At 49.9% G+C, this 23,695-nt stretch overlaps 1 protein-coding gene across 1 annotated transcript in view; it reads left to right on the top strand.

Annotated features, from left to right (window-relative positions):
• The window catches only part of DDX42 (DEAD-box helicase 42), a 401,460-nt gene that overhangs the window by 183,843 nt on the left and 193,922 nt on the right, over window positions 1-23,695 (top strand). Inside the window, exons 9-10 of the mRNA XM_086923805.1 lie at window positions 8,562-8,738; window positions 9,065-9,193. Coding sequence (XP_086779931.1) covers window positions 8,562-8,738; window positions 9,065-9,193 — 306 coding nt within the window. The remainder of the gene's footprint in view (window positions 1-8,561; window positions 8,739-9,064; window positions 9,194-23,695) is intronic.

Raw genomic sequence — 23,695 nt, 5'->3', positions numbered from 1 at the left:
AAACTTTAAAACCATCGAACTCTTGGATTTTGGGGTAAGCAGAGACTGGTGGAGATATGGAGCGGGTAAGAGGTGGATTTGTGTCATTTTCAGGGAAGATGTGTCTTTGAACTGAGATGCGGTTTTCTTGTAAAATATTGCAGGTTATATCATTAATACAGAGATGTCCCTGATAAAATTTTAACTCAGTAGCCGAGCTGCGGAAAAAATGGGCATAAGGACAGCCCCGTTTTGCCGCAGACGGGCTTTCCTTTGGCGCGTCGGTGGCGTGCCCGGTTCTGCTTTGAGTTAAGTAGCTGGCTGGCATGGGAAAACTAGCGTTTCCACCTTCCCCGCCGAACGTCAGGCAGGCCAGGTAAGAGGGTGTGTCAGCTTCCCTCTGACAAACGGCAAGTGCAGCGTCGGACCGGGGGAGCTGAGGCAAACATCAACACAATCAATGAAAACACAGAGGTGAGTACAAAGGATACATGCAAAGTTATTGTACAAATGTGCAAATATCCTCATAAAAAGTGCAAACAAGCATTTAAACATACAGAGGATACAAGAGCGATAAAAAGCTCCAAGGCGATTAAAAACAAAAAGTAACAGAAGGGGGGGCGTGGCCAAGATGGCGGCGGAGTAGGGCGTGCTGTGAGTCCCCTCCGGTGCCAGGCCCTACACAGCTTCGATTAGCATCGGCCCCGGGGTCCCCCTTGGGCTGCGGGCTGCTCCGGAGTGACCCGAGAGGCGGTGGGCGCCAGCAGGGAACCTCCCGGGGCGTCGGAGCTGGATTGTGTCGCTTGCAGCCGACGGAGGCATTAGCGGCTGGTCGGGCCGCTACGCGAGCCCGCGGCGGCACCAGGCCTGTGGAGGCAGAGGAGCGGAAGATAGCGGAGTCGCTCTGGGCGACGAGTCCGATGTCGCGGAGGCCGTTGGACCTCCGGTAGAGCCCTGACGCTGCCCGGACATCGACGTCCCGGGAGAGGGAGGAGCCTGACGGCCGGGCGACCCGGCCGCCGCAACGTGGCCGGCCGGCTACTCGAGGCCGGGAACTGCGGCCCAGCGCGGAAAGCGGGGGAGAGGCCCCCGACCTCACACGACTGCTTGGCCCCCTGGCGTGTGGTTGGATGTTGAGGCGGAGGATCCTGCTTCTGATCACTGGGCCTGGCGGCCGACCTGTCTGTGCCGCTTGCCCTGGTCTGGATCGGCTGAGGGGGAGGGCCTGCGCTCCCCTTGTACGCCATTACCAGACTCAGCTGGAGAGTGGGGAACACCTTGCCTCGGGCCACGACTGCGGCTCCAGGATGGCCACCACACTTCGCAAGGGAAGGCCGGGGAAAGACTGAGCCCCTAAATCTTCGCAGCAACCGGCCTCTCCGGGAGCCAGTGGCTCATCAAAGCAATCTGATCACTAAGGCCTTTATGACAGAGCTCTTCGCCTCCATTAAAGATGATATCTCAGAATTGCGTGCGCAGTTGGCGTCCGACTTGAGGGAGGTGCGGAGAGACGTGGATGGCATCGGAGAGCGAGTGGCAACGCTGGAGGACCACGACCGGAGTGTGGCGAACGATGTGCATCTGCTGCAACAAGACATCATCCGCCTCACCGAACAGAACTTGGATTTGCAAATCCACAACGAGGATTTGGAAAATCGTTCCAGAAGGAACAACATTCGCATTCGGGCGGTGCCATGGAACGGTGAGGCGGGGAACCTGCGTGGCTACGTGCAGGCCCTGTTCTTGCAAATCTTGGATGAGGAGGATGTGCAGGAAATAAGAATGGACAGAGTGCACAGAGTAGGGCTGCCCCGGCGGGGGGGGGCCCCCACCGGACATCCTCGTGTGTGTTCACGATTTTCAAGTGAAAGAGCGCATCCTGCGGAAGGCCAGAGCCATCCCGTCTTTGCAGTTTAGGGACCACCGCCCGCAGCTCTACCAGGATCTCGCTGCCTCAACTCTTCGGAAGAGACGGGAATTTCGCCCCGTGACCTCCTTTCTGCGGGACCGTGGAATCTCCTACTCCTGGGGTCATCCTTTTCGTATCCTCTTTCGGTGGCAGAACAGGCTGGCGCAGATTCGTTCCCTTCAGGTGGCAAAGGATCTCCTAGGCCTGGATGACGTCTCACCCTCCCAGGAAGCTGCCACATCACCTTCGAGGAGGCGCCATCGCTCGTCCTCATGGCATAGTGGGCTCGTCTCACGGACGCCGGCGGCAGGATCGGGCTGCTAGCTTGCAGGAAAGGGGAGTCGCAGTGGCTTCGGTGGCCTCAGCAACGTTAGCAGATTCCCAGCAAAGCTCTGGAGCGGCCTGATTTCTTGTTTACTAGGGTCTGGCGCAGGAGGGGCTATGGCCGTATGGTACCGGGGCTTTGGTTGTACTTATGGAGAAGACGCCTCGGACCGTGGCCCTGGGGGTCACCGAGTTGGTCCCCCTGCCCCGCTTCCAGTCCAGAAAGGAACTGTCGAACTATGGCCTACAGGAACTGTTTGGAGACTGTTTCAGGTTCAGTGACTTGAGTTTTTTTCTTCTTCTTCTTGTTCCTTTTGTTGTGGGGTGTGTTGGGGGGTGGGGGGCGAGAGGGGAGGGGGTCAGGGGGGTCCATGGTGATGACAAGGGTGCTAGGTGGTGTGTATGGCTGAGATGCATATTGGAAACACGGAGGATTGGGGTGGAGGGGGCGTACCCAAGGTTCAAGGTGACCTGTTGTCCGGCTGGTGGAGTAGGGTGGGGGGTGGCGGGTAGTTCATCGGCATTACATGTGGCGGGTGAGTTTAGGCTTCTGGGAGGGGGAACTCATGAGCTGGTATTGGCAGGTGTCGGGGTGATATTATGTGATGCCTGTTAGTATAGGGACCTGGAATGTTAAAGGGCTTAACTCGCCGCAGAAACGACAGAAAGTTTGGAAATATGTGACTGATCATCAGCTGGATGTGGTGGGTCTCCAGGAGACTCATCTAGCGCGCAAAGACGAGCTGCGCCTTAGACATAAGGCTTACCCTCTTATTTACAGGTCTTCTGCTACTACGAAACACAGAGGGGTGGCTCTCCTCTTCCGCGCCGCGGTGCACTTCCAACCTGTGGAGGTGTGCAATGACAAGGATGGCCGCTGGTTGATAGTGAAAGGGGTTGTTCGGGGACGAATGTGTACCTTTGTGGTAGTTTATCTCCCTAATGCTGGCCAAAATAAGTTCCTACAGGACTTGCTGCAGAAGGTGGGGGATTTCGCTGATGGGCACTTGTTCCTTATGGGGGATTTTAATTTGGTGTGGGATAAGGTTGTGGATAGCTCTAGGAGTCACAGGGCTGATACAGGTGAGTTTTCGGGTGCAACACAACAGATGGTGGGAGAAATGGGGCTGATTGATGGATGGCGATTTTATCGCCCTACTTCCCGAGATTACACATTCTTTTCCCATGTACACCACTCCTACTCCCGATTAGATTATGTTTTCCTCAGTCAGGCACTTAGGGGAGATATCCTAGATTCCACCATTCTCCCCCTTTCAGTCTCCGACCACAGTTTGCTGGTTCTCACCCTTTGCTGGACATCGTCCGGTAACGGACAGCGGAAATGGTACTTCCCAGCCTCGGTGGTCAGGGATGACGCATCGAATAGGGCACTGCGGGAGGCCATTAGGGAGTTTTTTTTACCTCAACCCCACTACGGATACATCGGTAGTTAACACTTGGGACGCCTTTAAGGCGTCCGTCAGAGGTACGTGTATAGGCCTTAATGCCAATCTTAATAGGTTGCGGCGGAAAGACCGGGAGGACTTGGAGGCCGAGTTGGCCAAACTCGAACAGGCGCACAAGCTCAATCCATTGAGGGCGACCCTACGTCCACTTACGGCGGTACGAGGGAAACTGAGAGCCCACTACAATAATAGGGCTGAACTCCCGATGTTGAGGCTGGGGCGACAATCTTACTCCTCTGGGAATAAGGTGGGTAGACACCTAGCGCGTCAACTGCGTGAAAGGAAGGAGCGTGAATATATCGGCGGGATTAAGGATGACGCGGGCGTGCTACAGCATAGGGACGAATTGAAGGCGGGCATCTTTGGCCGCTTTTATGCGGACCTTTACGCAGGGGACGGTCTCGATACGGAAGCACAAAGGGAGTACCTGCGGCGCCTACCACTCCCCCAGATATTGAAGGAGTGGAATGAACTGTTGGAGGCCCCGGTCACTAGGGAAGAGGTACTTGAGGTCATCAAAAATTTGAAACTACACAAAGCACCCGGGCCGGATGGCTATACAGCCGTCTTCTACAAGACATACGCCACCGAACTTTGCGACTTCTTAGTGTCCCTCTTTAATGATATGGCCACCTCTGGTTTCTCGGCCGGAACTTTGGCGGAAGCGGTAATTACGGTCTTGCCAAAGCCGGGGAAGGATCCTACCCAGTGCGCTTCCTTCCGCCCAATAGCGCTACTTAACATAGACTCTTAGCTATATTCAGCGATCCTAGCACGCAGGTTAGAAGACCTGATGCCGGCAATTATTCATCCTGACCAATCCGGATTCATCAAGGGGCGCCAGACTCACGATAACACGCGGAGGGTGGTGCACCTCATTGAAAAGGCAGATAGGTTCCGCATCCCGGCGGTCCTTGTTGGGTTGGATGCCGAAAAGGCCTTCGATCGTGTGGACTGGTGCTTCCTGTTTAACACAATGTCCGCATATGGCTTTTCGGATAAATTTATTACTATGGTGAGGGCCAATTTTTGCAATCCCAGGTCACGGGTGACAGTGAATGGACACTTATCGGCGTTCTTTCCACACTCCAGGGGTACCAGGCAGGGTTGCCCTCTTTCACCTCTCCCACTTCTCCTGTTCGCGCTGAGCATTGAACCCTTAGCATTAGGCGGTACGGGAGAGCGAGGGGATTCGGGGCATTCCTTTCACGGGAGAACAGCATAAAATCACGCTATTCGCGGATGACGTTTTGTTTTCGGTTGCGGACCCGGAACACTCATTACCCTGCATCAGGAAGGCCCTATTGCAATTTGAAGCAGTGGCCGGTTTCAAGGTCAACTATAGTAAGTCATATATCCTGAATCTCACCCTATCGCAGGCAGAGGTGGAGCGGGTACGTCCCTTGACGCCCTTAGCATGGGCCACTAGTTCGATAGTTTACTTGGGGGTCCATTTGACCTCGGCGGTGGGCGGACTGTTCTCAGCCAACTTCCCCCCTCTATTAGCGAAAACACGAGCTGAATTGGATAGGTGGAAACCTAAATTCCTGTCCTGGTTGGGCAGAATCCACTCTGTAAAGATGGTTCTCCTTCCCAAATATCTATATTTATTTCAGGCGCTGCCCATCCCACTGGATAGCGATTTCTTTCGACGCCTCAGGACTCAGATATTGCGATTTATATGGCAGGGGGGACGGGCGCGTCTTCCCTTTACGGTCTTGCGTCAACCAAAGTCTGAGGGAGGAGTAGGACTCCCGGACCTGCAGCTCTATTATAAAGCGGTACAACTGAGGGTGTTAGTGGAGTGGTCGCAGCAAACATCGGAGAAGCACTGGCTCCACATGGACCGGAGCGAATCTGGTAGATCAGTATGAGACCTGGTGTGGAAACCAAAGAAAGACCGCCCTCTTAACGCTTACATTAGCACCCCTACAGGTACGACGTTGAAGGTCTGGGACACACTTGCCTCAGACGAGCGGTGGACTACATTTCCCTCACCTTTCACACCCATACATTTCAACCCAGCCTTCTTACCGGCGCTCCAAGAGGGACCCTTTGATGCTTGGAGGGAAGGGGGCTGTAGAGCGTTGACCCATTTGTTTCATGGGCAGGATCCTCTCTCCTTTCTTAACTGTATAGGGACTATGGGATCCCCCAGAATGAACGATATCACCACGTGCAGTTGCTCCACTGGGCTACGTCGCCTGGAATACTGGAGGCAGCTACAAGACCACCGTCATTATTTGAGGCCTTCTTACTGCGGACATCTACCATGAAAGGAACTATCTCCTTCCTGTACCAGCTCTTGCTTCAATCTGCTGTGGCGCCTAGGCCTCGTTACATGGAACAGTGGGAGGAAATGGTGGGGAGAGATATCTCTGATAGCGAATGGTCTGCACTATGGCGGGTTCTGACTGCGTTTAATCACTCACTGCATCTAAGGGAAGCGCACCTTAAGACACTTATGCTATGGTATCTTTGCCCGACTAGGCTCCATCGCATATATCCGACCACGTCCGACAAATGCTGGAGGGGTTGCGGGCTTATTGGTGACTTCCGCCATATATGGTGGGACTGCCCAGTGATTCAGCCTTACTGGGAGGAAATTCTCTCACATATCAAGGACATTCTTCACTATCCTGTCGAGAACTCCATCGCCTCTGTCCTGCTGGGCCTGCGGGAACCTGGTCTGGAATACCAGACTCGGGCGGACAAGAAGATCTTGTGGCTCTGCCTAGGAGCTGCCAAGCTCATGTTGGCTGCCGCTTGGAAACAGAAGGGGGCACCAGCAATTTCCCTGTGGCACGCAAGGCTATGGAGGCTTTTGAGTATGGAAAGAATGGCGGACATCTTCCTGGGTAACTTCAAGAACTTTCAATTTCAGTGGGGCCCGCTGGTTGCCTTTCTCTCTAAAGGGTTGCCATCAGCTGTGTGTCCCGCATCCTTAAGATCACTACACCTCTTTCAAGTCTAGAGTGAATGATGGAATGGCAGTTGGGGCGAGTGGAGTCACCACCATGGGGAGGGAGGGGGAGGAATGGGAGGGGGGGCTTGTTTATGTTCTTTTGATCTAGGGCCCTCTGGGGTGCATATTGCAGGGCTTACTACCCTCTACTTTAGCTGCACAGGATCTTATGCTTGCATGTCAAGAAGTGGTTTAAACCTTCACATCATCATTGCAGAGCTAATTGGACTGCTGATCTAAGAACTTTGGACTTGCTCACATCGGCCTGAACTTGACGTACTTCTGTTACTACATGATATCAACTCTACCGATTTATAAATGTGCCCCCTGTGCGGGGAAATGTGTGGCACCTCGGGGGCCCTTGCCTTGTTTATTACACTGTTTAACTCAAAATAAAAATTTTACAAAAAAAACAAAGTAACAGAAGTTCGGGCATCAGAGGATAAACAATGAGACAGCAACTTTAGACACTTCTGTTTCCGAGGCTCCTCTCACCTCACGCTCCTCGTGCTTAACACTACCCTCTGATAAAGCCTCACTGCTCGCCCACACTACCACAAATAGGGAGTAAGGTGCTATCTACTTTTACCTCTGCCTAGTTTTCGGTTCCATTTGACTCTGTGTACACTATACCTCATTTTGGAATAGTATATACAGAGCCAGCTCCCTACAGGTGCCGCATGCTGTATTTGCACTCTGCTCCAAGCTGCTGGTGGTGCAGACTTTGTTCTTACCTGCACCTCTCCCTCTGCTGATCTTACCCTGAAGACTGGAACTGTAAGTTGGGTACTTATCCATCAAACCACATTGTTGTTTTCCACCATAGAATGACATTGAACTGTGTCGACTTTTAAAAGACAAAAGTATTTTTCCTGAAAAACATACTTACTTTTTTGCAAAGATCTTGGTCTTAAAATTAAATTCAAACAAAGCTTATTTTTTTAAATAAAATTGATGTCAGATTTCCTTTTAGAATCATGTAATTTATTGGTCATTGTGTGCATAACAAATCTTTTACACCTAAGGCTGCTCGCCCACACTACCACAAATAGCACTTTGAATTCGCATTGAGCCTTGTATCCTTCTGGGGGATTCTCTGGACTTTGCACTGTATAACCACTTATTGGTATACCATATACAGAGCCAGCTTCCTACACTCTGTGTCTGGTTGAATTTCTGGTTCGTATTGGTAAAGGCTCCCAGCACCTCCGAAAAAATGACAGTCCCATTCAAATCTTGCAGGATCAAGCAGGAGCAACCTGCTTCAAGTATTTCGCCTTTGTTTACGTGGCAGTGGCAACTACCGTTTCAGAAGCGAGCTGTTTAAGCGGGGTTTTTTCTTCGCTTGTGAAAAAATTACACTTTCTGCATTAGGACGTAGAATCATTTTCAATTGTTCTGACTTAGTTTCCCCAGGACTAATCCACTTGTATCCGGCCAGGGCTGCATCACGGTTGTCCTCAAATCGCTTGCGTCCTAGTCTACTGTTACACTGGTGCTTTATGCTTTTTTTTGCACAAGTTTTTACTTAAATATTTTAAAATTCATATTTAGGAGTCCCATTATTGGGTGTTTGTTGTTTTGGTCCTAGTGTACCTTAATAGTTTTATTTTAATTTTAAAATTGGTTGTGGAATTTTATTGTGTTTTGAGTGACCTTTTCTGCTTTTCTTCTCTGCTTAAATACTTTACACATTGCCTTTGATTTAAGCCTAATGTCATATTTCTTGAGCACAGGGTTGTTTTAATTAGTTTGACATCTAGTAGGTGGTGCCCTTATCCTTTGAGCTGGACACTTGTCCACTGCAAACGATCCACTATCCTATAACAAGGACATTATATCAACTTTACACACACTTTAAATGTTCTTAATGGTTTTGAACTAAGCTGATATGTCCTGTTTTTGATTTAAATCAAAGGGAGTCCCAGTTGCACTGAGTGGCAGAGACATAATTGGCATTGCGAAGACCGGCAGTGGAAAAACGGCAGCATTTATCTGGCCTATATTGGTTCACATCATGGATCAGAAGGAACTGCAAGTTGGGGATGGGCCGATTGCTGTGATTGTGTGTCCCACAAGAGAGCTGTGCCAACAGGTAAAAGATGCAACATTTCTTTTTTATAGTATACCTGACCTGCTGGAGAGGTATGTATGTTTGGTAGACAAATTATAAATCCTGCCCCTCTCATATGAACTTGTTTAGTTTATGGTGATGTTGAATGTTAGGCACATTGAATTTTCTCTGTGTCCACTGGAAGTCAAAGTTTCTGAGGCAAGTACTATTCTGAGTTAGTATCAATTCTGCTATTCTGAGCACTTATTGAGAAATTTACGAGGGTTTAAAGCTTTGGGGGTATGATAATAAAATCAAACAGTTAATTAAAAATAATAGTGAGTAATTGTATTGAACTTTATTTTCAGATTCATTCTGAATGTAAGAGGTTTGGAAAAGCTTACAACCTGCGATCAGTGGCGGTCTACGGTGGTGGAAGCATGTGGGAACAGGCAAAAGCCCTTCAAGAAGGTGCAGAGATTGTAGTCTGTACACCTGTGAGTATATGCTAAAAGGCTAGAGGTCAGACAGACCGTTTGTGTGAGGGTGCTGTATTGCATGGGATTTTCATTGTTCAGTGCCCTTAGACATTGCCTAGTGCCCAAAGACTTGCCACAGTGTATATGCTAAGGCCCATAATATATGCTGTAGTAATTTGCAGGTTAAAGACATTCTTTGCTTCTTAACATGCTGGGTTATGTCTTGTAGTTAGATTTTTTTTTCTGGATTCACATGCTGGGCATATATCATTCATATACTTCCTTTCTTTAGTGAGAAATGCTGGAATGCAGACTACATAAACTATGCTGGTCTTTCCAAAACTTCTTCCCATCATTCTAGGAAGACTTCTTAAAAAGCATCAGCAAAATGAGAGAAGCAGAAGTGCCCTTTTTGAGAAACATGATAAATAATGCCCATACATTAAGATTTTGAAGCACACACGTCTGGGTGTCAAATGCTATGCATTTTCCAGCCAAAATGACCCATACACCAGCAAGGCCTGCAGCAATATTTTAAGAAAATAAAAAAATACAATTACTGCATTCTATACAAAGAATTATTGTATTTTGAGGTATTTGCATGTACACTTCACCGGCAGACAGATCGCTGTGCAGTCATCATAGGTTTGGCTGTCTCTCTAAAACATATGTGATAATGGTTACAAAAACTGTTGAAGTTAGTTATGCAGGTTAAAGACTCTAAACTCACATGTTGTGCATTATTCCGTCATCTAGTGGTTGGGTCCGGAATTTTCTGTTTCCTTCTCATTGTTGTGTGCGTCTCCTCCATGGCAGATGTGCACCTAGGGGGCTCTGTTGTGTGGTTTGTATCCTCATATTCTTTCTTTTTTCTGCCGTTGCATCTGGCGGTAGCTCTGATGAGCAAGAGAAGGATCCTTTTTTGAGAAAAATCAAGAAAAAACTAGCAGGAACAGGCGAAAAAACATCTGACACTGAAAGGCATAAAAGATGATATCCGGTTTTACACGAAGTTTTTAACCCTAGAAGACAATGAGGTATTTGACCATGTGAGCAAAGAATGCTGGTTAGGGCATGGAGCAAAGGCCATTCATATTCTGCCTTAAGTGCCACCACATGTTTGTGCAGAAAGGTAGCCATCAAGTCTGCACCTGTCTGTGCAAGAACCACATGCTCATGGGCTGCAACGCCTATGCTGTATTTTAACCAAAGACCCTACCAGTAAGCGAAAAACAGAGGTGGGCGCACTACGCCATGGTGAAGACATCGACATGCTGGGCAGAAGAGGCCTACGGCGATGACTCCACTGAAATGAAGCTTCTGGAGGGTTCTGGTGACATTAGCCGTCTAGAAGGGAAAGCATCTGAAGAAAACTTCGATGGAGGATGCTGAAAGGTTAAAGACAACAAGTGCAGAGTAAATCAAGGACAGAGGTCCGACTCGAAACCGAAGCAGCCTGTTTCGTGCTCCAAAACTGCAGAGATCAAACCGAGGCAGAAAGAACCCTAAGATCTAAACACAGACCTCACAGGCAAGCCCTCTGAACTGTCCTCTGCATGCGACCAAAAAATAAAAGGCTCTTGCAGTAGACCCCGAGAAGAAGGCGTCCAACGTTGAAAGAAAAAGTGGCACCTTGGAACCAATAGGGATGCTTTAATCAAAAGAAATGATGAATTTGACAACCTTCAAAGGTAGCACTGGTCAAAGCTGAAGAATCTGAGTTAGAACCCTCACAGACACCAGAGCCAGCGGCTGTAGGGCTTCACATTCGAAGAGGAGTTCGATGACCTCTCCAACCAGCAGGAGAGGTTCAAGGCTGACACCTAAGAACTGGCAGGAAATCTAATCTGACACACCAAAGTACTGTGTGGATACATACCTCTTTTGGCCCTAACCACTATAGAACATATCTGTGTTCAGCGCAGTGGTGTAACGGGTGCCAGAGGAAAAAGGGGAGTCTTGCTTCTGGGTTAAAACTGTATTGCTATCACAAGGAGCCATATTCTCCCAATGCTCAAGTGTGCTGGTCCAGGTTAAGGAAAGCCTTCAAGGAACCTGCAACGATGGAAGCTTTAACCACACGTAGTACAAGTGCAGACACTCCACATAGGACCCTGCCTACATCAGGAATTAGTGGCTACTGATTCAATTACAGTCTCCACGGCACGCAAGTGAGTCAGTTCACTGGTGTGAGTAAATGGGAGTATTATATGATGTGGTTGTGCAACTTCACTGTGTAATACACTTGCCAATCCATTTCAGACCCTTGGGTTTTGTCTTTCAAACCCTCAGCTCAAACCTGGGTAGCTGTGGCACTGAGTAGCAAGGCTTAGATCGAGGAACAAGTGTTTAGCATTTAAACAGCACTAGAAACAATTGAAGTAGAAACCAACACTACACTCAAATCCGACACCAATTGGTAAAAATAGACTATTCTTATAAGATTTTAAACACTCGAATGAAAAGGATCCAGAGCTATAGATTTTACAAGCAATAATAAACTAAAGCAATTTCACTTAACCGCTAACTAGCTATGGCAAAGTCAACTCATTGGATACTTCACTCCTTCCATGCTCATGACGAGCTCAGCTCGTCATGAGGCACAGCGGAGCTGCACTCATGACGAGCTGAGCTCGTCATGAACAATGGGAATCATCCAAGATCAGCACAGGAGGGGAAAACCCGTAGCAGCCATGGAGTTAAAAACTTTGAAAGAAAACTTAGATAAGTGTTGGTACGGTCATTTAGAAGTCCACCTACTAGCAGTACTTAGGGAGACCAACTCCAGTAGGGAGCCAATCGGGGGGGGGCCCAGCCAGGTCCTCAAGAACAGGTATCTTTACAGAAGAAGCAGTCCCATAGCAGTTCCAGGCACTTTATCTGCGTTGAAGTGGTTTTCTATGGGGTGATAATCATGCAAGGGATGAAAGGTGCAGAAGATGCTCTGGATGTGATTGATGATGGTCCTCCTGCAGAGATTCCTCGGTCCAAGAAGATGGTGCGGGGTTCTGTTTGCTGGGTCGATGTCCCACAAAGTCCAGTTGCCACTGGACTACCATTCTCCCGTTTTTGTGGTCACAGGCCTATGCTTTATGCGTCTCTAACACTTCTGAGGGTCCCACCAACTCTCCAACTGCATCCCGGACTCCGCAAACTCTGGTGCAACTTCATGCGTCTGGTTTGCTCTGTGCTGCACAGTGGCTGTGGTTGTGACTTTAAGACTTTGGGTTATCAACTCGCCACACCAGGCTTTTTTCAGCTGTTGTGTCCCTGTGCTGTAAATAGGAGGCCATTCAGCTGGCTCTTGGAGTCCTCTGGTCTTGGCTGGACTTTTTAGACAATTTTTCCTTGTGCAGGACACTAAAGGCACACTCCCTCTCCACTAGATACCAGGTGGAGGAGGTGCAGTCTTTGTTGGTGCAGCCTCTCTTTGCTCGTCCTCAGTGCAGCAGGGCAGATCTCCTTTGGTCATTCAAACTCTGTTGAGATGTGGGGGCCAGGCCTGCCCTCTTTTTGCTCAGATGGTGCACTCCAGGCAGGATGCGGTTAGCAGCTACCAGGGTTACCATGGGCTACCAGGTTCCCTCCCTCCTGGTGACTACTTCCTGTGGAGTGTGGCATTTGGCTATCCTAAGATGCACCATTCTGCCCACTCCCAAGATGGTGAGACCCCTCTCTGTACTCAGTCCTTACTAGCCCACCCCCAGGGTTGTTCCCTCAGGGCTACATGCCCCTGTGTAAAGCGGTTTGGCACCTGATTTCCCCCCTCTGCATCGCTTGTCAGTCTGCCCCTCACCCCTCGCTTACCCCACCCAGCGTAACGCCTCTGTCTTTCAATGGCACCTTTGAAGCCTGCCTTTTGGGGGCTGCCTGCAGGAGGGAGGTGATACCTCCCGGACCTGCAATCCTTCATTGGTCTTCCTGAAAGGAATCTGCACATCTTTCCAGGAGGGCAGAAAGCGGTCTTATGGAACACTTTTCACATGTGCTAGGAAAGGCACAGGAGTTTTAAAGGCAGCAAAGCAGCAGCTTTACTAAAGCTTCACACTGCAACATATTACATACATTTTGGCTTGAGATACAAGTAGGGCTTAATGTAACTATTTGTTTTATACTGTGTAGTGCCTACTTTGGTTGCTCAGTTCAGAAGTTAGCACAGCTAATGGATCAGCACGTACGCCTTTAGTCGCCGCCTGGGCGACCAAGTGTGTCCCCAGTAAAAAGAAAACCACCGGTTCGAGGCATGTGGGCTGCTGAATTCATATCTGTGCATAGATCGCCGCCTAGTGTTGGGTCCGGATGATTGCACATTGTTGTCCTGGAAGAGTCTTCGAAGTATCACGAGATAGGTGGCTCCTCCCCTGGACTACAGTGCGCATGGGCATCGCCTCCATCCCCAGATTGTTTTTTTCCGCCATTGGGTTCGGATGTGTTTTCGGTTCCCTCTGTCGGAATCGATAATAGTTTAACTTTCCTAACTTGAAACCAAAAGGTCTTTAGGCTTGGCGTCGGTATCGTTTTTCGTTCGGGTTTGACTATTCTTCAGCTCCGAACTCTTGCTGCCCTTCCGCGTGCTGTCGGCGCGGACAGGCCTACACGACGCTCCAGACATGGAACGAACTCCGTTCAAAAGGTGCCCGGTGTGCACCTCCAAGTATTCACACCTCGACGTGCACCCAGTGTGCAACAAATGTCTGTCGCCGGACCATGACGAGGCCAGGTGTATGGCCTGTTCAAAGTTCCGGTGTAAGAAGACTCTCAAGCTTCGTCGGGCCGCTAGACTCCAGGCCCAGTTATCAACGCCCCCGCCAGACAACATCTTCGAAGAAGACGTTGGAGACGACAATGTCTTTCAAGTTTCGGACTCTAGCCCGGCGTCGGAGGAAGAAAACTACGACGCGGGAGACGAGGAGTTTGATGAAGTCGTCGGTGAGGTAGGGGACGGCGATGGGGCCATTGCCACCGTGGAGGATAGCTCAGAGGAGGAGCATCCTCAGACTGACTCAGGGGTCAACCCCCATTACACGGCCCAGGTCGAGGGATCGCCTTCGGGCCTTACCCAAGACCCTGTTAACCGTCCCACGGCCTCGCCTCCGGGCCCGGCCACGGACATTTCTGATGTGCCACTCCCGTTGAAGTAAACGAAAGTGAAGCCATCGGGGTCTACACCAACGGTTTCAAAACCGAAAGTGAAAGTCGCTCTGGTGGGACAAAAGGCTCCAGAGGCCTCGAAGTCCAAGAAATTCAAAATGGCCGACGGCAAGAGCCACGCCAAGATGGCCGACCCGAAGATCCCGGTGTCCAAGCCGAAGGCGAAGACGACCGACGCGGCCGCGTCGGCGCCGAAGGGGGTCGAGGTCGATGACCCGAAAAAGGCTCCGAAGAAGCGTCGGGACGACGCCGAAGATCTGGCTGCGCCGACTCCGGCCGTCAAGGCCAAAGATGGTGATGTGTCGGCTCCGAAGACCGTGCCTTTCGCCGACCCGACTCCGGACTCAGGAAATTCGCTCGAGCTGGTCCAGCCCTCTCCGGCCTTAGCCAAAAAGGTCGTCGAGTCCCTGCAGAGGATTCGGAAGGACGCTGAGGCTCCCGAACCGAAGGATGTGTCGCTTAAGCCTACACCAAAGCCGGCAAAGGCGCAGACGCCTATCCGCTACACGCTGCCGCCGAAGACGACGCCGAAGGCTTTCTCTCCGAAGCATGGGGCCGGGGTGCCTTTGAACGTGGTTTCAACGCCCAAGGCGTCCTTGGTGGTGCCGAAGCATCGACTCCAGCCGCTCGCAGACAAGGAGCGTCGGGAGGTTATCATCGACGCCAACACCGGGAAGCTCTCCCTCCTCAAACGGAAGATCACCACGGAGCCGGTGTTGGAGCATTATCGTATTCCACTCAAAAACAAGAAGGACTCTGCGGGTACTTCTGCCCCTATAGAGCCTGCATCTCCACATAATTTAGAACTTTCACCAACGCATTCCAACGCTGGAGAAGGTGACGGAGATGAAGAGGACGAGTACAATTATCCAGCATACTCGGATCCAGAGGAGGTACATGAACCTTGGTCCGCCGGAGGCGACCCTGAGGACTCGCACTCCGGTCATGAACCGCAGCTCTTTGCTGCAAAGACTTCTCCCACAGAGGACTCTGCAGCCTTCAACGCTCTGATTGAGAGGGCTGCAGCTAATCATGATGTAGACCTACATTCAGATCCTGTGGATGTCGATTTTTTGTTTGACACTTTCTCAGTCGGTCAAAACACTGCCTATGCTAAAGGGAGTGCTGAAGCATGCGCCAGAGGTATTCAAGGAGCCCACTCGGGCGCGAGTCATCAATCCTCGAATTGATAAAAAATACAAGGCAGCGCCCTCGGATCCAACGTACATCAGGGGACATTTGCCACTGGATTCTTTAGTGGTATCCAACGCACGTAAGCGGGCGAACTCGCAGACAACGGGCGACGCTCCTCCCCCAGACAAAGAGTCAAAAATATTTGAAGCCTCAGGGAAAAGAATTGCTGCGCAGGCAGCTAATATTTGGCGCATTTCTAACACACAGGCCCTACTTGCACGCTACAATAGGGCGCATTATGACACCCTAGAAACACTTCTGCAGCACTTGCCTGATCAGTACAAGGAGGCAGGTGAAATGTTGATTCAGGAGGGGAAGTTGATTACCAACGCTTCCATCAAATGTGCGCTGGACGTGGCTGATACCGCCTCCAGGGCAATCAACACTAGCGTGTTGCTGAGGAGACATGCATGGCTTAGGATATCAGGATTCAAACCAGATATACAGACAACAATCCTGAACCAAACGGTTAATTCTGACCACCTGTTTGGCCCTGAGGTGGATGCGACACTTGAAAAGATGAAAAAAGACACGGACACTGCCAAGTCTATGGGGGCCCTCCAGTCTCAGCAGTTTCGGGGTGGTTCCTTTCGACGCTCCAATAACAGAGGCACCTCAAGGGGTTAGGCATCACAATCCACACAGTATTACAAAAGCAACACCCAGACCTCATACACCAACAAGGGTAGAGGGGGCTACAGGGGCAACAACGTCAAGGGCAGGGGACGTGGAAACAACAGCTCCAGGTCCTCCACCGCCAACAAACAGTGACGCCTTGTCACTGCCCCCCCGACCACACAACAGCGGTCGGGGGGGAGACTCCAGCAGTTCCTGCCCGCGTGGAAATCCATCACCACGGACAGGTGGGTCAAGTCTCTTATCCAGTACGGTTACTGTCTGGAACTTACTGCCACTCCACCAAACATACCTCCAAAAAGCCGTCCTATGTCCGGCGAGCACTTGCACTTGTTGCAGCAGGAGGTTCAAGTCATGCTGCAAAAAGGGGCAATAGAGCTCGTCCCACTGCAAGAAAGGGGGACAGGGGTTTACTCTCTGTACTTTCTAATCCCCAAAAAGGACGGATCCCTACGGCCCATCCTGGACCTCAGGCCCCTCAACTGGTACATTCTATCGGAGCACTTCCATATGCTCACGTTGCAGCAGGTCCTTCCCCTGCTTCAACAGGGGGACTTCCTGGCTACGCTAGATCTGAAGGATGCATATTTTCATATCCCCCTGCATCCTTCCCACAGGAAGTACCTCAGATTCACAATTCAGGGCGAGCACTACCAGTTCAGGGTCCTGCCTTTCGGGGTCACCACAGCGCCAAGGGTCTTTACAAAGTGCCTGGCGACTGTGGCGGCGCATCTGCGACGCCAGAACGTCCACGTCTATCCCTATCTCGACGACTGGCTCATTCAGGCAAAGACAGAACAGCAGTGCGCGGTCCATGTGTCCCGCACAATTCACCTCCTGCACAATCTGGGATTCTCGCTGAACTATCCGAAATCCCATCTCCAACCCGCCCATATACGGCAGTACCTGGGCGCGGCAATAGACACTCTGGCAGCCACTGCGCAGCCAAATTCAGTGAGAATCGCCAGTATCCAAACGCTGATCCAACGATTCAGACCTCAGCACTCGCTTCCAGCGAAGGTGTTCATGCAGTTGATAGGCATGATGGCCTCCTGCATCTCCATCGTCCCGCACGCGAGACTACATATGCGTCCGCTTCAGGAGTGCCTGGCACGTCAGTGGACTCAGGCTCATGGGCAACTGACAGACCTAGTGTTGGTGAGCGGTCGGGCATACAACTCTCTGCATTGGTGGAATCCAAAAAACCTTTGCAAGGGCCGACCGTTCCAGGAGCCTGTGCCACAGATTATCCTGACAACGGACGCTTCTCTCCAGGGATGGGGAGCGCATGTACTCCACTACACAGTGCAGGGACTATGGACACTACAGCAAAGGAAGATGCACATCAACGTTTTGGAACTGATGGCAATCTTCATGGCCTTGAAGGCATTCAAAGTACATCTGTGCAACAAGGCCGTGTTGATCCGGACGGACAACATGACGGCCATGTACTACATTCAGAAGCAGGGGGGCACCCACTCTCCGCAGCTGTCTCATCTGGCTCAGAGCATGTGGAAGTGGGCCATTAAGAGGAACATCTTCCTCATGGCAGAGCATCTCCCGGGCAAGGACAATCAGATGGCGGAGCTGCTCAGCGGGCACAGCCACCAAATGCACGAGTGGGAGATACATCCATCAGTACTCCAACCGTACTTCCAAAGGTGGGGTCATCCAGAGATAGACCTGTTCGCCACAAAAGAGAACGCAAAATGCCGAAGCTTCGCCGCCAGGTTCCCACACCCGTAATCGCAGGGCAATGCGATGTGGATGAACTGGTCAGGCAGATTTGCGTACGCTTTTCCCCCAGCACCTCTGATACCGCTGGTGGCACGCAAGCTCAGGCAGCACTCGATGACTCTCATCCTGGTTGCTCCAACGTGGGCTCGCCAACCATGGTACACCACGTTTCTGGAACTCTCCGTGGTGCCGCATCAGAGGCTTCATCTCACTCCCAGCCTTCTGACGCAGAGCCATGGCGACATTCAGCACCCAGATCCGCAACAGCTCAACCTGGCGATCTGGCTCCTGAAGTCCTAGAGTTTGGCTACCTCAATCTTCCCCCCGATTGCATGGACATCATTCGGGAGGCAAGAAAGCCCACTACTAGAGCATGTTATGCGGCTAAATGGAAGCGGTTTGTCGTTTACTGTGTAAACCACGACATTGTCCCGCTGGATGCTTCCATTCAGAACATCATTTGTTACCTGTTCCATCTGTACCAATGCAATTTGGCGTATTCTTCAATCCGCATTCACCTGTCTGCTATGGCCGCATACCTCCAGAATAGGCAACACCTCTCACTTTTCAAGGTTCCTGCTATCAAGGCATTTCTGGAAGGACTCAAAAGGGTCATTCCACCACGGACACCACCAGCACCTGAATGGAACCTCAATGTGGTTCTTACAAGGCTGATGTGTCCTCCTTTTGAGCCACTGCACTCTTGTGAGCTTCAGTTTCTGACTTGGAAGGTTGCTTTCTTAGTAGCAATTACATCGCTACGGAGGGTTAGCGAGTTGCAGGCGCTCACCATCCAAGAACCTTTCTTCCAAGTACATGCTAACAGGGTTGTACTCCGCACTAACCCTAAATTCCTACCCAAGGTTGTATCTCAATTCCATATGAACCAGACAATTGAGTTGCCAGTGTTTTTCCAAAACCCAGAGTCGCTGGCGGAGCGGATGCTCCACACCCTTGACGTTAAAAGAGCCTTGATGTACTACGTTGACAGGACAAAAGATTTTCTCAAAACCAAGCAGCTTTTCGTTGCTTTTGCCTCACACCACAAGGGAAACGCTATCTCCAAAGCTGGGATGGCTAGGTGGATCGTGAAATGCATTCAGATCTGTTACGCTAAGGCTAAACGCACTCTCACTATCCCACCAAGAGCCCACTCCACCAGAAAGTTGGGGGCCTCTATGGCTTTCCTACTGTTTAGACCTGCACTCCAAACAGCAGGCAGCTGTTGGTCAGGCTGTTCTCAAAACACTTTTTCAGACTGCTGCAGCTGGCACGGGCGGCCGCCGCTAATGGAGGGACTGCTATGTATTCTATGCACAGATATGAATTCAGCAGCCCACATGCCTCGAACTGCAAATGCTACTTACCAGTATGCATCTGTTCTTGGCATGTAGGGCTGCTGACATTCATATCGCCCACCCTCCTCCCCGGCGCCTGTAGCAGCTGCAGTATTCATATATATATATGCTCATAGCATGGTCATCACTCACATACTTCACTCCATCTCTGCCAATGGCTAAAAACAATCTGGGGATGGAGGCGATGCCCATGCGCACTGTAGTCCAGGGGAGGAGCCACCTATCTCGTGATACTTCGAAGACTCTTCCAGGACAACAATGTGCAATCATCCGGACCCAACACTAGGCGGCGATCTATGCACAGATATGAATGTCAGCAGCCCTACATGCCAAGAACAGATGCATACTGGTAAGTAGCATTTGCAGTTTGAGGCATATGTGCTGTAGATACACATGCTTTGCATACTCCTGCCATCTAGTGTTTGGTCCGGATCTTTGCATGTTGTTTTTCTTAGAAGTCTTTCCAGTCACGAGGTAAGGTGACTCTTCTTTTCGGTGATAGTGCGCATGGGCATAGACTACCTTGTTTATTTGTTTTTTTCTGCCATCTGGTTCGAACACGTATTGCTGCGCTCCGGTTCGATTCCGTTCTTCAGGTTCCCGTCGGTGTGCAATCCACTCTACCCTAAACGATATTGTTCTTGTACGAGTTTTCCTCTTCTCTGGATATCGAATCGATCAGGAAACACACTATCTTCGGTCGAAAACATCGGTCCGGCCCTAGGGCCTAGGCGCGTCAGTCCACCCTTCCGCCTATGGAACAGCTCTGTTCCAGTTATGTCTTTGGTGCTGCACCGAGTACCCATGCACCGACCTACATCAAGTTTGTAACTTGTGCCTCTCTCCGGAGCACAAGGAGGAAGACTATGTCACCTGTAAATCATTTCGGTCCAAGAAAACTCTACACGATAGTTGGCCGCATTAACGAGAAATGCAACACCAAAGCAAATCAACACACTCAGAATATCTTCGGTGAAGAATCTGAGCAGAAAGAGGTTGAAACGTCGGTGACAGAAGAGGCCTTCTCCGTTCCAGAGTCTGATTCTGAACTCAAGATCGTTTTGGAGTCGGAAGACGTACCTCCGGGACAGGGTGACGTGAGTACCGAAGCCCTCTTGCCCCCGAAACCTTTTCCAAAAAACATAAGCCTGCGGCACCACCTCTGTCTTCTGACCAAGGTCTGCACAAAGACCATGATTCCGATACCCCGCCTTCTGGCGCAGCACCAAAACAAATCCAGTCTTCGGCTCTGGAACGAGTCGGCCAGAATCCTCTTCGGATCCAAAACCTTCTGGTTCGAAGGACAAATCTGGTTCTGAGCTGAAACCCTCCGGTTCGAAGTGCAAATCTGGTTTGGAGCCGAAACCCTCTGCTTTCAAAAGCACATCTATCTCAGCGCCAAACTCAAAAGACAACCTCTCCGAGCCTCCCAAACCAATTTTGGATCTTTTTAAAGCAAAATTGGATCCTAAACAAAACACGATTTAGATCCATCTTGATGGGGACATATTTCTGCTAAAACACCAGCCAAACACAATCTTTCTCCAGAGGATCCTGCATATAAGATTCCTATGAAGAAGGAAAAAGGACATGCTTACCCTGCCCCAAACTCCCCTCCACCATCTTCTCCACATTTACCAGTTATAGATCCTTTCACATAACACCTCAGGGATCTCCACATACACAGCCTGAGGGGGTGATATTGATGAAGAAGACACTCATTTGCCTGTTGACCCATGGAATGATTACACCATTGACCCTCCATTGGATATTGACCTAGACCTTTACCCTGCAAAGCCATCACTACCAGACAATAATGTGGCTTATCAAGAACTGATTCCTAGAGCAGCAGAGTATCATGGGGTGGCCTTACATACAAAGTCATTAGAAAAAGACTTTTTTTTAAACACTTGGGTCCAAACACTGGTTAAGTCATACACTTGCTATGCTAAAGGGCATGATGAGGCATGCAGATGATCTCTTCAAAGACCCCGTGCAAGCACATATTTTGACTCCCAGAGTCTATACAAAGTATAAACCTTCTCCATCTGATCCTGTATTTATCAAAGGACAATTACCTCTCGGCTCACTAATGGTGTCCAATGCTCGCAAAAGAGCTAATTCATAAACCTCTGGTGCCGCACCTCCCCAGACCAGGATTCTAAACTTGGATACGAGTGGCAGCACAAGCCTTTTACCACTGGCGCATCACAAACACACAAGGACTACTAGCTAGGTATGACCGGGCACACTGGGGTGACATGAAGCAACTGCTCCAAAATCTCCCCTGATGAACACACAGCCAAGGCACAAGAGTTAGTTCAAGAGGGGAACTCATTTCTAACTCTTCAATCAGATGTGCTCTAGATTCTGCCGACACCGCGGCTAGAAAGGTCAAAACCAGCATTCTCCTTAGAAGGCATGCATTGGTTATGATTTCAGGGTTTAAACCTGAGGTTCACCAATCCGGTTGAAACACCTCCCTTTGACAAAGAACACCTGTTTGGTCCTGAAGTTGATAAGTCTTTAGAAAAAAATGAAAAAAGACACCAAAGTGGCATAGTCCACGGGAGCGCTCCAGTCTTCGTCAAATGCTTCTATAGAGCAGGGTCTAAAACTACATCTTCAGACCCAAATGTTTCATCTTATAAAGTCAACACACAATCCTCTCCCTTTAGAGGTTTCTATAGAGGAGGGTATAGAGGAAACCATTCCAAAGGTAGGGGTAAGGGCACCACACCATGCAACACCCCTTCCCCTAGCATACAGTGACTTGCCCACACTTCCCCCTCTATCACTTAACACCTGTCCGGGGAAGACTGCACTGTTTCTCCCCATTTGGCGATACATAACAACTTTATCCAACATGTTTAATACTTGGAGCTTACCACCAATCCTTCAAACATTCCACCTCGTATTCACAAAGTCACGCTAGACCACTTCCTGTAGCTCAAACAAGAGGTGCAATTTCTCTTAGAAAAGGGTACCATAGAACCAGTTCCATTACAGTACAAATGTTCAGGGGTTTACTCTTTTTTCTATTCCCCCAAAAAGGACTGCTCCTTAAGACCAATTTGAGATCTTAGAGTGTACAGTATATACTGTCAGAACATTTCCATATGGTAACGCTTCAACAGGTCCTTCCACTTCTACAGCAAGGCAATTGTATGTCCACACTTGACTTAAAAGATGTATATATTCACATTCCAGTTCATCCAGCTCAACAGATATCTCAGATTTGTGATAGCCTGCAAATACTATCAGTTCAAAGTACTCCCATTCAGAGTAAGTACTGCTCCCAGAGTGTTTATCAAATGTCTAGCAGTAGTGGCAGCTCATCTCCGAAGACAACAAATTCACGTCTTCCCATACCTAGACGACTGGCTCATCAAAGCCAGCATACAACAGAAATGTCTAAAGCACACTAAAACTACGCTACAGCTACTCCACCAATGGGCTTCACAGTCCAAATGCAAAAGTCTCACCTAAAGTCTTCTCAGATAGAATCTTATCTAGGAGCCATTCTCAACACTCACACGGTTCTAGCCTCTTCAAATGCAGCCAGAATTTGCAATATCCAAAGTGTATTTGGATATTGCCAAAATCATTGCACCATTAGTGAAACATTATGTTCGAGGCATATGAGCTGCAGATACTACACTTAGCATTAGATCGCCACCTGGTGTTGGGCTCGCATGATTGCATGTTGTCGTCTTGGAAGAAGTCTTTGTAGTCACGAGATAGGTGACTCCTCCCTTGGACGATAGTGCGCATGGACATCGGCTCCATCCTTAGATTGTTATTTTTCGCCACTGGGTTGGGATGAAAGTTTTCCGCTCTGGCTAGAAATACACTTTTCAAGTACTTCGAAGCGCAAAAAATGTACTAAAACTTTACTTAACTACTTTCCATATCAACTAACATCGTTTCGACTCCAGCTCGATTCCAGTCGTCGACGTGGGTCGTTGGGCCTATCCACGCCTTGAGGCCTACACCTCATGGAAAGGACGCCATTCAAGAGATGCCCCGGTTTGTGGAGCAAAGTTTCCACACAGTGACCACCACAAGGTCTGCAACCTGTGCTTATCGCCGTAACATGACTAATCCAGCTGCACAGCCTGCGCGTCCTTTCGATCCAAGAAAACTAGCCGAGATCGGAGGGCCAGTCGACACAACATGCAGAGATCAGCTCCGGAACCGGTGGCTATCTTCGACGAGGAAGTTCCGCTCGTTCCCGAAGAAGATACTGATGATCTCCAAATTGTATCAGAGGCAGACGACTCAGATGACTCCATACCATTGGGTCAGCGCATGAGTACTACTGCCCCTGCACCACACACAGCACCCAGATCGAAGGCAAAGGTCAACACTCCGCCTCCGGGGCCCAGTCGCGACCGAAAAACCACTTTGACAGCCCCGCCATCGAGCCCGGGTCCGAAGAAAG

This window comes from Lissotriton vulgaris, chromosome 5 (genome assembly GCF_964263255.1).
Source record: "Lissotriton vulgaris chromosome 5, aLisVul1.2, whole genome shotgun sequence".
NCBI lineage: Eukaryota > Metazoa > Chordata > Amphibia > Caudata > Salamandridae > Lissotriton > Lissotriton vulgaris.
Note: the sequence above shows the minus strand (reverse complement) of the source record. Positions and strands in the feature narration are given on the sequence as shown.